Source organism: Protopterus annectens, chromosome 3.part1 (assembly GCF_019279795.1).
Source record: "Protopterus annectens isolate FY-2018-M chromosome 3.part1, PAN1.0, whole genome shotgun sequence".
Taxonomy (NCBI): domain Eukaryota; kingdom Metazoa; phylum Chordata; order Ceratodontiformes; family Protopteridae; genus Protopterus; species Protopterus annectens.
In genome coordinates, this window is record NC_056732.1 from 711,393,620 (window position 1) to 711,410,132 (window position 16,513).

At 37.6% G+C, this 16,513-nt stretch overlaps 1 protein-coding gene across 1 annotated transcript in view; it reads right to left on the bottom strand.

Moving 5' to 3' along the window:
- The window catches only part of EIF3H (eukaryotic translation initiation factor 3 subunit H), an 895,984-nt gene that overhangs the window by 161,874 nt on the left and 717,597 nt on the right, over nt 1–16,513 (bottom strand). The window contains exon 6 of the mRNA XM_044067066.1: nt 9,618–9,738. Coding sequence (XP_043923001.1) covers nt 9,618–9,738 — 121 coding nt within the window. The remainder of the gene's footprint in view (nt 1–9,617; nt 9,739–16,513) is intronic.

Genomic DNA, 16,513 nt, shown 5'->3' on the forward strand with positions numbered 1-16,513 from the left:
TGAATTAAGCAGCTTCAAGACAGACACACCAGGGTGAAGAAATTCTCAAATGCTTCATTTCTGGTACTTCGGCCTTTCGCCTTCGAGGAATACAAGTGCATAAACTCATCCAAAACTTAATTAATGTTAACACCATAATTAAGACCATATTTAAACCACCAGTATCCAAATTAAAGGGACAGACTATCACAATCTTATTTACTAAAAATATATCACATTTTCAAGCAATTTAATTCACAACTTTACCATATTAAATGTTTACATATTTTAACCCTGCAACATCTTTCTATTATTCCACTACAGCTAATTTTAGTGTTTCAATATTGATAAAGTGTTCTGAAATTAATTACCATTTTACATTCTAATTTATTAAGTTCAGTCTTAAAATTTCCTCCATTGTCCATGTAGGGACGTGCCAGTACACTAAAAAATAAATCTTTACTACATCCCCCATGTACCGTCATAAAATGCTCTGCTACTGGACAAAGAATATTTATTTTCCTGATGTCTCCTAGGTGCTCCATGATTCTTACTTTAACTTTCCTTTTTGTTTGACCTAAATATCATTTCACCCTTTCACATCCACAACCTATGATATAAATGACCCCTTGTGAATTGCAATGAAAAGTTTCCTTGGCCTTATAAAGTTTACCATTAATTTTAGACCCATTCAAATTTTTTACCCTATTTCAGATACTACAGTTTCCACAGGAATGCTTGCCTACCCTACCTACATTCATCATCCTTCCATTTTCACTTAATATTTATTTTAAATTCCCAAATCTGCCATATGAAAAGGTTACATGTTCAGGGAAAAGATGTCCCACACTCAGATCTTCTCTTACCATATACCAGAATTTTCTAATAATACACTCTACTTGAAAACAGGGAAAGTTTTGTTACAAAAAATATTTTATTTTCCCCACTTAACTCCTCATCTTTACTTGAACTTGATTTAATGTGTGTTTCTCTTGATTTTCTTCTCCTTCTAACCCCTAAAACCATTCCTTAGCATCTTGTAAAAGGCTTTCAGAATATCCCCTTTGCCTTAATCTTTCTATCTTCAGATGTATTACAATAAATTATTTTCAGTTCTCCCAGGGGTAAAGCTCTAATTAAATGGGGAGGATGCATGCTATTAGCATGTAGAAAAAAACACACAAACCACCCAGAAGAAAAAGGGCATGTGAACACAGAAAATTTCTCCAATAATAAAGATTTCAATCCAACCACACTATAAAACATGACTACTTCATATCTCAAAGACGAAATTTACATCTATAAAACATCTATCCAACTTAGCCCATCAATTTGTACCTTTAAAAAGGAAATGTATAACTGCATCACATGTTCTAACATGAGATTCAGGGCATCAGGCGCCTTGATGGTCAATAAACCTTGAACTTGTTCATCAAACCCACTGAACCTAAGAATTCTGGCAGATGCTTCCATCACTGTGACGCAACATAGTGTCAGAAGGTTTAATCAATAACACACACACAGATATTAGGTGTGGTCTAAACCCAGTAAGGTCTACCGTATGACATGCTTGGCACAGAAACAAACTTGTTAGCATTTAAAGATATACACTGCATGATCAACAGTAGCAAAGTCATTTTTTTTAAGGAATGATTTTCCTATCATTTGCATTACACCATCCTTGTACTTATTTCTGTGTAAACCAGTGCTTTAGTTGAATGGATACATACGTAAGCTAATTCTATCCCTCTGTAATTTCTTTGCAATACAACTTTACCTCTTGTAATGTAAATAACAGATATAACCTTAGACTATCAGTTTGTCCCTATGACTTTGATGCATCCTCTAGATCAATCAAAACCCAGCAATATTTTTTGGAAGATCCCACATTATCAGTCATGGCATATGATAACTACCTAACTGCTCCTAGATCCTAAATCTGCCAGTTCACCACAGCCTCTATTAAATACAGTTCCTGCAAATCAAAGAAATATAAAATGAAGATGGGATGACTAAATTACTACCAAGAAATATACAGATTTGTACTTGTCTGATTCAAAAGGAACTTCAGGAGCAGAAAATGGCTAAAGGTTTTACTCATGCAAAGGGAAATGTAAAAGGGTATTTGTCACACACTAATGAGGCTTCTCCTGTACACTGCAAACACACATCTGTTGCAGCCAACACTACAGACTCACTTGATGAGTCTTCTGTTTGTTGAACTGCAAGCAGAAAACCATGTGGGAGCAAGGAGTCAGAGGAAACCATGTAGACCAAAGTTAAGAAGGCTGAACCCTGACATACAGTTGTACCAAAAGCAGCCTGACTCTTGGAGATATTAGAAAAATAGTGGTTGAAGAGATGGTCCAGAAAGCGAGCATTCATGAAGCCCACGGATAATCCACTGAAAGAAGACATACCTTATGTGGATGTTTCAAGAGAGTACAAATTTGTAAAGCAACTTGCACAGTGCATTTGTTCAACAAATGAAAATCTTTCCCTCCACAAAATGAAGAAGAACAGCAAGTCCACCTTCCAAAAGTCACATATCTGCAGCAAATAATCCTTAGCTGGGAATGCACATCTGTTAAATTAAGTACTTTTTCTCCTCTTTTTTTTTTTTTTTTTCTCTCAAGAGAACAACATGAATAGAATTCTACTGGGACAATCTGGAAATCATGTCCATTAGGTAATGTGCATTACTCCAAAGGGAAACCTGAACTCAAAGTCCAAACAAACAGGATTTACTACACATCACAACCTGTATTTTGCAAGATTCTGCAAGCAGAGATGATGGCCACCAGTAGCAATGTTTGAACTTCAGCACCAACAGGTCAGTTTGTTCAAATAGACAGGGGAGCCTGCCTGTTGACAGAGTGTGAAGGGTTCTTTACAGGAGGTATAAAGATGCAGCACTCATTTGACGAACTATTTGATGAAGCAATGCTAGGTCAAAATCTTGCTCTCTACAATATGATGACACAGAAATAACTGACACATACATAACTGTGAAATAAATGAGACTCAAACCATAAATCTGTTTGACATGGGTCAAAATCGCCTGCAAAATGACCAGTTGGGAAACAATTGGGCATGTTCCACAAAATCATAAAATGGAGAACCCTTCCACCTGGAGGCATAAATTTACCAAGTGAAAGGCTTCCTGGAAGTCTCCATCTCTTTTTTTAAGACCTCCCACCGATGGAAAGCCCAATGTGATCAAAATCCTATCCGAATTTAGACAAAGATACATCAAAGGGGAAGCTGCACTTTACTTTTGTAGTCTGAAACTGCACTATGTTGACTACATTTCCCTCGAGTCCTTTTAAGAGATAGGGATTTGATGTTCTGTTAGCAGGTGCTGCATGGGGCAGATGCAGTTACGAATAGCCCTATTACAGGGCATGACTGTGCTTTTCTGTGGTCTCTGTATGAGTGGGTAAAGACGGAGAGAGAGACACAAATACACACAGATGTATTTTACTTTTGTAATACGAAACTGTTCAGTATTGACTACATTTTCTTCAAGTCCTTTTAAGGACTGGGGATGATGTATTCCTGTGTGTAGGTGCTGTGGGGAGGGGGTGGTGGTTATAAATAGCCCTACTATAGGGCAGGACTATGCTTTTCCGTGGGATCTGAATCAAGTTCTATGTTATATAAGCTTGTATCTTACATACAACATAAGTTGTTAACTGTGTCCAAAAGTGTTTAAATACTTCTAAACTCACAAAACCTACACTTCTGTGAGTGATTAAGTACATTTTTTTAACCTCAAGATTCCGGTAGTATAGTATCTGGGGGTTTGTTACTCACCTTTTAGTTCAACACAAGACAGATTCTCTGAACTCGTATGCGTTGAATGACTTAATGAAAAATAATTTCCTTGTAATATGTTCCTTTTATGGAGTGCATACTAAGATAATTAAACATCCACCAGCTGAATTTTGCAAACACTGGTCCTGATTCTAAAAGACTTGCTCTTAATGTAAGCAACCACTTACACTGAGAGCAGGTGTTTTGAAATCTGGTCCCCACAATAAGCCCGTTTATAGATGAGCCTTACATCAAACTGAAGAAATCGCAAAAAAAAAAAAAGGCCAGAGTGCAAGCAAAATTCTTATTTAAGACTTTTAGTCTGATGAAGTTGGTTATTTTACAAACGAAAAGCGCTTCCACTGTATTTCATTAAATAAGAGTTTTGCTTGCACTCTGGCCATTTTTTTTTTTTTTTTTTGATTTCTACAGTTTTTTTGTTTTTTACACCAAACTGAGACCAGGTCTTTTGGAATCCGGGCAGACTTAACACTGACAGCAAGTCTTCTGGAATCTGGACCAATGTAAATAATGATGTTGTATAAGAAAATTGACTACATTTTGTAAGATTTAGTGATGCAAGATCATATTTCTCCTGAAGACTTTTGCTTTTTGAATGTAAAGGTTCCTGCTGTTCCAACCATTTTCTGCATCCCCAAGTTGCACAAGCGACTAATAGTTAATGCAGTGAAATCTAAGATTTACCCCCCTTTCTAAATATGTTGACTAAACTGAAAGTTTCTAAAGCCCTTTCAACATCTATGCCAAGACTCTTGGGACTTTTTGTGTAAAATGAAGCATGTACATGCTTTTCCAAGTATGTTTTTTCTTACAGTGGATGTGGCGACTTCGCTCAATGTTATCCCCCATAACATGGGTTTAGAATGGTTCCATGACTTTTTAATTGACCACACTGATTTGAGTAAGGATAAGGTAGATGTTTGTGGCATCTTTATGGAAATTAACCTCAAAAATAATTGTGTGTTATTGGATTTCCATTTTTTTTTTTTTTTTTTTTTTTTTACAAAAGAAAGGATAGCTATGGGGGCAGCATGTGCCCCCATATTTGCTAATATAGTATTAATTCAACGGGAAAAGAAATTTATTTTCAATTTTTTGACCCTCCTTCCTTGGGCTCTCTACGTTCGGTACCTGAACGATTATTTTTTGTCTGGAAAGCTACATTACGTGAAATTGAAGAATTCTTATTTTATCTAAATATAACCACTCCTTTTCTTAAGTTTACTTCTTATAGTGACAACAGTATCCATTATTTGGGTGTTACAATTTACAAAAAGCCCACATACTCTAACTGTATGCTACACTACTTCAGTTGCCATCTGGAGTATTATAAAACGGGCAGTATGGGAGGTTAGCCCAAATGGTGTCAAAGGTAGAACAATTTCATGTCTAGTGTGCTAAGTTAATGTTCATGTCAAGGAGTTTCCCTGAAAATGCAGTTCAGGATATTATGATGGAAGTCTGCACAAAGAGAACTGAAGGAATATGAAGGACTATATGAACCATTAATTAGGCATAATTCTCAACCTTTCTTGAAGGGTAACCAAGCAAAGGTGAATGACTTTTCCAAACCTTTTGTCACCACATACACTAATGCCCATGCAGATAACGTTTGGATTTTAAAGAAGAATTGGAATACATTTTCTTATTTTAATAATTTAATTGATATCCTGGGGAAAGCCCCAAAAGGGAGGTCCTATACTTTTGATAGAAATGAAAGAGATTTGTTTATAAGTAGTAACAAGAAGAAAGGAACATATAAATGTAGCTTCTGCCCCCAATGTGTATATTATATATATATATATATATATATAAAGTTAATTATTAGTAAAAAAAAAAAATGTTTTTTGACAAAGGACATTATACTTGTAATTCCATGGGGTTCATCTATGCTGCTGTGTGCCAGCAATGCACAAGTTTTTACACTGGAAAAAATAAGAAACTGCTCAGGGACAGAATTTCTGAACATTCTTTGGATATCAAAAACAAAATAAGAACAGTTCTTTATATAAACATATTAGTCAGTTTCAGGACCATTGTTTTAAATGTTTTGTTACTGATATATTCAACAAAAATAAGAGAGGGGGCCCTGGGAAGCTATGATCAAATTTCATGAATTATGGTGGCAATTAAAATTAAATACCACCATCTTCCAAGGTCTAAATGATCATGTTTCTATATATAGTGTTTTGAAGTTACATTCTTGTGTTGTTTGCGTTTCAAAAGCTCGGTTATTGGGGTGAACCTTAAATTTAATTGTGTACAGATTTATTTATTTATAGTTGGGTGACTGGTTTTAATTTTTCATGTGGCTTATTTTTTTTGACTATTTGAATTGTGAACGTGAGAATGGACTCTGATTCTGATGAAGTAATCAGTCAGACAAAAGCACTTAAAAGCAAAAAAATACCTGCCCCCTCCACTTAGGACCAGAATCAGGTGGGAACAGAGCCTGTTCTGACGAAAGGGCAGCCTCTAGGGATCTTTTCGACAACAGAGTATGGGGCCGTCTTAACAGCTTCACTGAAACTGCAAATCAAATTCTGGCAGAGGACTTATAAACTCTAAAGCATGGACTGAAATGGCCACAGTTTGGATCAACAATCCTCTTGCAAAATGTCAATATGCACAAGCAAACTCAAACAGCTTCCTCCCATTGTCAGCCCCAGACAAGCCAGGACTGCAGCGTCTGGATTACTGGAGTCATCTTCCTGGAAGAATTAGCACTGAAAGAGGTACGACTACAAAATGCCAGAGGGCCATTCTTGAGTGGTCAGAAGCAATCTTCTTCTTTTGGAGTTGACATGGCCTAGAAAAGGAACAGGAAAGTGTAACAGATCATAAAGATCTTTCACCCTGGTGACAACCTTGCTGTTCTTAATGATGTAACCCAACACTCTGTGGAAGGCCTACTGATGAACACTCCCTCCCTTAAACTGGACACCCAGAATGTTGTTCTCAAGTTTCATCTTTCTGAAGTACAGTCTCAGCAAAACCATTCTGCACAGGCAAACTCCTAAGTCTGAGACATTGTCCATAATGCTAGAATAATAATTACAGTGGGTTACATGCAAGTCCACCTTGTAAGCTGAAAATGGTCCTCCACCACATCCATCTTGAGTTCAAAGGCAGAAAATTTTTACAGTTTTTCCAATACATGACTCACTAAGGGGAAATTAGAATTTAAATATCTGAGAGCCACAGCCCCAATTTGATAAACATTTATACCTTTTTGACACACCTGCTCAAAACTTCAGTTTCTTTCACTGCAGGCAATTCAAATGTTGTGGCATTTAGGATCTTTTCTGGACTGAACAGATTACAAAAAGTAGCTCATGGATGCCTGGTGAGGGATTTGACCCATTTAGCCAGGAGCTTGTAGACTGCATCTACCTTTGAAAGGCCTAAAAGAAAAGAGTCAGGGTGCTTCCAGGCTACTAGAATAGCATTCCTGACAACAGTCACTAAATTAGGAGGATGACAGAGTGGACTTGTGCATTTCCTGGAAGTAGACAGGAGTGTACAAAGCCAGTCAATACCGGACTGCATGACCTTCACAGACTCACCAATGAAGAGTCACCAGAGGGCAGTTACAGAGAAGACAGGCAGCACTATCCTTGTCTGTGTCAGCCAAAGGCTTCTGGACAACCAGACTCCTTACATACACCTTATATACGCCTGTGAAGGAGGGAGGGAGTCTTGTGCTCACTCTCAGTTCTGAGTGGTCATCTATGTTCTCACAGGGGGGAACTAACAACTGCCGAGTGTCATGCAACATGGAAGTAGCAGGCACGCTTGTGCCCAATACTAGCAGTATAAAGTGGGGATAAATAAGCCTGTGCAGAGTCTGACTACAGCATCTGCACCGTATGCCCTGCGTGATCTGACACTCATGGCTCAATCACTCACAAACATTTGCTTTATGTCTAGGTCCTAAAGGTACAAGCTCTGTTGCAAGACAACCTGCCCTCTATCCCGGCTGAAAGACAATGATGAGCCAGGAGAGAAACCTGGGAAGATGAAGGTTGATTTCCAAGTATTTCAGCAACATGCACATTAATGAGTCAACAGAATGATCCCCAGGATCAAACCAGTCTCCTTTGAGCTAGGATTCATCAACAAGGGGATACGTGACACCAACTCCCTAGGAATACTCAATGTGGGTTACTGCAGATATCCACTTAGCCATCATTACCCACCAAGGCAGACAACTAATACTGGGCTCAAACCTCTGGTAGCTAATAATGAGCTCACCACCTGAACACCATGGAATTTTGTCCTATTAATGGACCTGACCTCAGAAGAGAAAACAAGGTTTACTCTTCAGTATTCCACCCCTGTGGCAGCAGTCCAGCACTGTCCTGGGACTACACTCAATTCTCCCATGATCACTATGCAAAAGCTCTTAACTATGGCCATACTCGCTTTTTGTAAAGCGGTCCAGGAACTTTTCCCTACAATGTCTTTCAGTAGCAAGACTGACGTGTTGATATCTGTGACAGTGCATCATCATGTTACCCCACAATACAAAAGGCAATGCCTCTGTGGGGATTTAACTTAATCTCCTTGTTACATGGGCACACACAGTCAGCTTAAATGTATGCAATGAGCATGGGAACTTCTCAGTAACACTCCAGTCCAAACAATTTGCACAGCAGAAAAGAATTAATACGCTCAGAAGGTGAGGAGTGCCTATGCAGTCATCATGTAAAGTCAAGATGTGTGCTAACTTGACCTTATGCATCTTGTGTACGAGAACTTTGCAGATAACTTGCCAGACTGGAAGTGGTGCAAAGGATGGACACCAAGAACAGGATTCTTCAAAAAGGACCCCCCGATATCAATTTAAACTCTGGTGGTTGTTTATTTAATTCTGTGACAAACTATGGAGATCATTACTGCAGCTAATGTCTGACTAAGGACAGAGAGAGAGAGGTCTACTTCTAAACAATGTTAACATTCCACAAACAATAAAAGAATAAAGCAGAAACTCTTTACTCGGCAAATAACAACTTACATATAAAAATAACATACTTATCTAGTTTACTACCAAATAAAATGGCTGGTTTGTAGTTATGACAAGCTCAGAGTTACACAGGCACCATACCAATGGGATGACTAGGGGTATTTCAGTACCCAAAATGTTCACCTTCTGAGACAGTGACAATATAAGCAATGATGAAGGCAACTGCAAATGTGTGCAGGGTAGGAGAAAACAGAGAGAGGTGAATCTGGATGTTCTCAGCTCATATTTACGAGCGTACATGTAAGTAACTAAAATATTTATGGTTTCAATCTCAATGTGTTTTTATTAAGTTCTGATCAACAGAGTCCATGTCAGCAAAGGGATTCAACATAGTTCAGTTTTAACTAATCCACAGGATGAGTGAACTCTGGGTAGGCTGTATTTGCTAAGGGGTTCAGAGGGCAAGGACCCTTGCACATAAGAGGGGGGGGGGGTGATTTGCCCCTCACTCCATTTTGCACTGATGTTCTGACTTTGATCAACAGAATTTACTTTATCATGTATGAAAGGATGACTTGATGAAAAATGCATCAGCTACATATTTAACTAAACTTGGTGCATTATGCTACTCCCTCCACATACAATGCAGGTTTATATCTGGACCAGTAGGTCCACCATGGTCTGACATTTTAAGTCTGAACTGTTCTGAAGGTGGTAGCAAGTAAGAGAACCACAAAATGAAATATGGAAGAGGAAGAAAAATACCTTCACATTCCAAACACTGCATTGCGTCAATACATTTTCATATAACGGCACTGCATTATCTCATTCTTACCTGGTGCTTCTGTTGCTGCTGTTTGCTCGCATTTCTCAAATAGGTGTTATACTTAATGATATCTTGGCTCATGTCATCCACTCTGTCCATCAGTAACTGCAAAGTCTTTTCTAAGTGATTACTAGGAAAAACAATATACAAAAGTTCTAAGCAAGTAATGAAATCCAGATGTATTCTACAGACTGAAAAGTAGTACAAAAACTGCATGAGCAACAATACCTCGTAAAACCAGAGAATGGGAGAACAATGTAAGTTACAACGTACATGCACCGTACTATCAGAGAATACTGGCCTTTTGATAAACAATCTTGCATCTTTTGGAATAAATTAAACAAGTCTTAAAGACTCACAACTGGCAGCAACTTCAAAATGTTGACAATACACCTCAAGCAAAATCCATCAAACATCTGTATACAAGAAAACAATTCCTGAAATAGTATAACCAATGGTGGCATCCCTGCATGGTGCTTGCATCTATTTCTGAAATTTCAGGATCAGGACTTGCAAAAATGATCTGGCCCACTCTCCTCTCTCAGGGGATGGAGAGAGATGCCTATACTTGGTGGCACACCGGTGATGCAATTTTACCACTCATGCTTCAAGAAGGCTTCCTGCTGAGTGGACACCCTTTGCAACATCCCAATGCATATCCCCTCCTTGTTGCTTAACCTGGAGTGTGTTGGCAGCATATAAAAAAAAAAGAAAAGAAAAAAATTCAAACAATTTCCAAATGGACCCTTTAAATAGACTCTCATCCTGGTAATGGAGAATGAATGAACAGACTGAGAAAGGGTTGATGACTTACAAAAACAGCAGCAAAGAAAGGAAAAAAATGCATCAGTCTACACTAGATTTTTTTTCAGCTTTAAATTTTGCTATATATTAAACTAAACAGACTGCATAATATTTGACATACACAAATACATGTACACACACACATTTACTGTATAATACATCTCTTCCATGACCATACTATAACCATTACCAGTGCCACTGCCATACAGACTGTTATGAGATTGTCACATTACAGGTTCATACATTTTAAGCCCTGTCCTGATTCCCATTTATCAGCCAGCTGCGTTATCCCATAGGTGTTTAACTATCCTTGCCATAGCTATATTCAAATACTTCTCAGCTATAGCAGATTATTTTGTTTGGGTCTCGTCTCCAGTGTATTGAGGTCCCTACTGTAAGGTATGGCATTTAAGCACTGCCTCTGCCCATGGGTTTGATAAGGGTCAATCCTAGGATAAACTTCCTATTTTCTATCCACTGTTCCAAATTACACAAACAGGGTCATGAAGGACTTTGTTTTACAAATATGTGGAGTCTTTTAAAACAACAAAGGCGGGTAGCACTGTCAGCAGAGTCGGAGAACCAAATATACTTCAAACAAACACTGTTTAATGAGCGCTTTCAGTAGGATCAGTGTCCTACCTTCTTCAGACAACTAGAAATCAATTAACAAGGTATTTAAAACATGAAAAATGGCACAATTGAGCAATTAGTAAAAATAACATAAGAAAGGTACTTGTCCTTAAAGCTGCAATGGATTACCTAATGCTGCACACTAAATAAATATATATACACATTCATTTTTCGCATTTAGTCATCAAAGAAGCTGGATATATAAATTATTTTATGGAAAATAGATAAATATCTATAAATAATATAAACTCGTTTACAACCATTAATACAGAAAAAATATATATAGACATTCCCTGACCATGGTTTTAAATTTTCGATTTTACAACAAAGGCACCTGGATCACAGGGGTGGTTCCTTGGCAGTTAAATCTAGAAGTTGACGAAATTACATGGCAGATTAGAACTGAAGCCCACATATATCTAGGTCTAAATGAATATATATCTATTAAATGTATCTTAAAACGTTTGGCTTTAAATAGATGACCTAATTAGTGTTGCACAAATCTACCTATTGTTTTATTTTGTAGGGATATGTTATATGTATGAGCCACATACTCTATTCCATCTTGAGTTTATGTTGGCAAGTTGTTCTATATAGTAATGGTTTTATCTTTTCTCGATTGCTTACTGTTAGAGTGTTTAGTTTTAGGCTGCCCCTGATATGTGCTTTTATATGTGTTGGTATATAAACATTTTTACACACGTTTTAGATTCATTTTATATTGAAAGAAATTTAACTCATTTTATATTGAAATAAATTTAACATATTATACTCGTATTTAAACATATTCTATTAATTCTTTATAGAAATATAATTATATATTTTTAAAATATACATAATGTCTATATTTTTTCATTTTTTTTATTTTATTTTTTTAATTATTTATTTTTTCATTATTAATGGTTGTACACAAGTTTATATTTATATATTATTTATAGATATTTATCTATTTTCCATAAAATAATTTATATATCCAGCTTCATTGATGACTAAATGCGAAAAATGAATGTGTATATATATTTATTTAGTGTGCAGCATTAGGTAATCCATTGCAGCTTTAAGGACAAGTATCTTTCTTATGGTTATTTACTAATTGCTTAATTGTGACGTTTTTCATGTTTTAAATACCTTAATTGATTTCTAGTTGTCTGAAGAAGGTAGGACACTGATCCTACCGAAAGCGCTCATTAAACAGTGTTTGTTTGAAGTATATTTGGTTCTCCGACTCTACTGACAGTGCTACCCGCCTTTGTTGTTTTAAAAGTTTGCTGTTTTTCCGAGTGAGTTTGTTCAAATATGTGGAGTCTGTTCCATAACAGTGGTATCCATTGTGATATGTACTTGTCCCTCCACACTGTTCTGTTTATGCTGAAGAACAGGTTGAGGTCTCTGAAAACGGCATTTCTAATGCCACTTGACTTGCGAACGTGCAGCAGGTCCCATTAGTGCTAGGTTTGTAAATGTAACCTCGAAAAGTTGTTTGTCTTTTCGGCTTTTCCCGTTTAGGGGTCGCAAGTGCAGGTGCCAAAAAAACAAGTACAAAACACTAAATCCACATCAGAAGAGACCACAGGAGCAATAAATTCCACACCATATGCTAATTTATTGCTACTGTAGTCTCTTCAAGTCTGTAAATGTCTTATAACCCAGGAATAAGTCGCCTCTTAGTATTCCGTACGAGACCAAGTATTGTGATAGGGCACTGAGGCAGTCCATGGAGGTCATGTGGCTTAGACCAGCCTTTTTTTTTTTTTTGTTTTTTTGTAAGGAACCTCTGCAGACAATCCAAGTACTCAGACAGGTATATACCAAAGGTGGACACTACAACTCTATGAGGGGCCTAATGAGACCAGAGTAAAGTGGGACAATGACCACTCCGGACCTAGAAGTCATCTCTTTATTTATATACTGTGCAGTACAGAAGGACTTCCTCACAACAGTTGGTACACATGTTTGTCAAAAACTAGATCACTATCAAAGTAAATGTCCAAATCCCTGACTGCTGGTTCTACTGTTACGGGGTGTACTGACAATGTGATCATTCCGAGTAGTTAGTTTTCCAAAGGTAACAATAATGCACTTTTTGGCAATCAGTTTTAGTCCACAACTCTGACATCAGTTATTTGTTTAGGATAAGCCCTCCTGTAGGACTGAGTCCTTGAGGGATTCCGTGACTGCTCCCAGCTTGCAGTCATCCTCAAACTTGGTAAATTGTAGGTCTTTGAAGTTTGCTTTGACTTCTGAGAAGTAGAGGCCAAATAACAGCGGCCACATAACCTCATTTTATCCCTTTTTTTTTTTTTTAAAACAGCTTTATTAAATTCACACATTTTGAACACTGACATGGGTACACATGCATTAACAAGAAATAAAACTGTAAACATTTTTAATATTTTTAACCAGTACTACTGCCTTTCAGCTCCAGTATAAGACAAAATTAATTAATGACAAGGTGCATGTTTTAAAGACTGATATGGCAACCACACATGATGTTACAAAACTTGTTCAGTTGCACAAATTTAACAAGAGAGTCAGAAAACAAACATAAGCCTGGTAAATGTTCCAAACCCATTGTTAAATTGCAGAACTAGACATTTCTTAAGCTAACCTGTGGGCCAAGCAGGTTCAAACATACCACTATAAAGTTGAATTATTATTTATTTAACTGTTTAGTAACTAAGTGAGTATGCTGATCACAAGTATTTTTTTTCAGAAATGACTGGAACTCAAGATGGCAGCACATGATAAAGTTAAAATAACATTTATAAAAAAAGAAAACAGTGCAGTAGTGGTATAACCAAGGCAAGAAAACAACTTATGTGCAGAATTACATGCGGTTGTATACACTAACAAAAATTCATAGATTTATAGATATTCTATGGCCACTGAGGCTTATGACCATTCATACCTTGCCAGTACCCCTCAGGCTGAATCCCCTTTCTCCTGGAGGGCTACATCAGTCAATCTTACAGTAAATTTGTAGACAATCATCTAGTCATCTAGGTTATATTAAAAAGAAGAGAGTGAGTTTCACTGCTTAAAATGTAGGGGCCGTTTACTCCAGAGGTTTGGGAGATGCTGGTTTATAAACCTCTCTCTCCACTGCATTTTATCTGTTCTTGAAGATTTAGGTCCATGGCTGGAGTTCCAGGACAAATGAATCTAATGGTGCTGCAAGCGAGACAGATCTTCAATCAAAAGTCTATAAAATACTGAACAAAGGGATAGAGAACTTTCTGCATCTCTTGGCAGCTCAAAGACTTAAGGTCTGTAATGTTTTTAATTTGAAAACTTTAGAATCTAATTGTTTGGGCAGCATCTTGCTAAACATATCACAGGAGCCAATGTACTTGATAATTGGCCTGATCAATGTTGAGTATAAGGGAGTGATCACCTCTTTAGACTTTGATGATAATCTTATGAAAATCAGACTTGGTAAATAAAAGGATTTCCTGACTAGCATCGTCACATGATGGTAAAAAGAAAGGGAGTTATCAACCCAAGTACCCAGGTACCTAACTATGTTTTCAGATTTGTAGTGGTATGTTGTCTACACAGTTTGATGAGGGGAAGGGGGTTGTCTAACAAATGTGATTACACTACACATTCCAGCATTTAGTTTGAGCCCATGTTCAGTACACCTAGTGTTTATTAGGGAAAGTTCATTCTGGAAGGTGTGGGTGTCGTAGGGTAGCTTAACCCCCAGTTTGCAGTCTTCTGCAAAATTTTGTTAGCCAGAAGTCTTGCCTCTCCGAAGTTCTGAGAAATAAATAAATACCAAACAGCAAGGTCTCATCAAGGAGTCCTGAGGGACACCACTAGTCACTTTCATACTTTCTGATAAAGCAGGTACAACTTGTGTGGATTCTATTTTTCAGCCAGCTTGTTATCAATCTTACTACATATGAGTTGATTTTTAAAGCATTTAATTTTGAATAATGCCATCATGTGGAATGGTGCAGTGTGTGTGCTGCACAACCACCATATACAGCCTTCATAACACTATGTTAAAAGGATCTACACTTCAAAAAGCAAATTTACGGGGGGTGATGTATGATAAGATTATTGATACTGCAGTTTATAAGATCTGTTATATGTTCCTTATCTTTGCAGATGAAGCTTGTAAGGCTGACAGGTATTTAACTACCCAAGTGGTTAAAAGCCCACTCTAAAGGATGGGGTGGGGCATCACCACTTACAGTGTACCACTCACCAGAGATAAAAACCAGCAAATAAGCTTAGGTTAAACAGTTTAAGGAGTGTGCCTGCAAGGCATATTTAGCACTAACAATTAAGCAACCAGCTATACTTGTCAGGTTCCTATGAAGGTAGAATGATTTAAAAGAGAAGGTATCTTAGGTTTTAGGGGTCAAAGGCAGGAACTTTCAAATTAGATCCTCTAGTGCCCACTCAAACAAATAAAATGAAACTGAGAGGAGCTACCAGGAAACACGATACAAAGGACAACTTAAGTTCTGGAAGTTGAGTAGACATCTACCTGCACTGAATTACCATCCAAAATAAATGTTACAGCAGGAATAATTCCTGTAAAGAATATCTAGTTTTTACCATATATTATAAACATGAAATGAAAATCCAAAATCGTAGATGCTGCTAAAGGTGGTCCAGATAGCACTAAACACAACTTTTAGTTATGTACTCACCATAACTTCAGATGTTTGGGATCCATCTCGCCTACATTCTGACTGATGGGTTCGGAGCCGATCCCTCGGCTCCGACTCGGCACGCTTATGCTATAGAGCGAGGCCTCTAATTGGCTGAGCTATCTTTATCCCAGGATGCACCACCACTAATCCCCCAGATCTTGTTTGTCCGCATTCATGCACACATGCACAGCTTGTTTATATAACATTGTTAGATGTTTCAAGATGAAACAACAGGATTCGGACCTTCTGATATCCTCTGATCTCCAAGGAAGGGGAAGGAGGGTGGAGTTATTACGAATGTGGCGAGATGGATCCCAAACATCTGAAGTTATGGTGAGTACATAACTAAAAGATGTTATGTGATCCTATCTTGCCTACATTCTGACTGATGGGACAGCGTCCTAGCACCTAAATCGGGTGGCTCATTGGAAAACACTCCTGAGCACTGTGGAACCAAATGAAGCTCGTCCTCTAGATGCCACATCTAATTTGTAGTGAGAAATGAAGGTGTGCGGGGAAGACCATGTAGCCGCAGCACAAATGTCACCAATAGCAAGCTTAGAATGAAATGCTACCGAAGTAGCCATAGCCCTTGTAGAATGAGCCTTGACAGAGGTGGAAAGCTCTTTGTTAGAATAAATATAAGTTTGAGTAATACAGTCCCTGATCCATTTGGCAATAGTGACCTTTGTGACCGCGTTGCCCAATTTGTTTTCTGCAAAGGACACAAACAACTGATCTGTCTTCCTTGATTGTTTGGTCCTATCCAAATAAAAACGTAACTGCCTGTGGACATCTAGT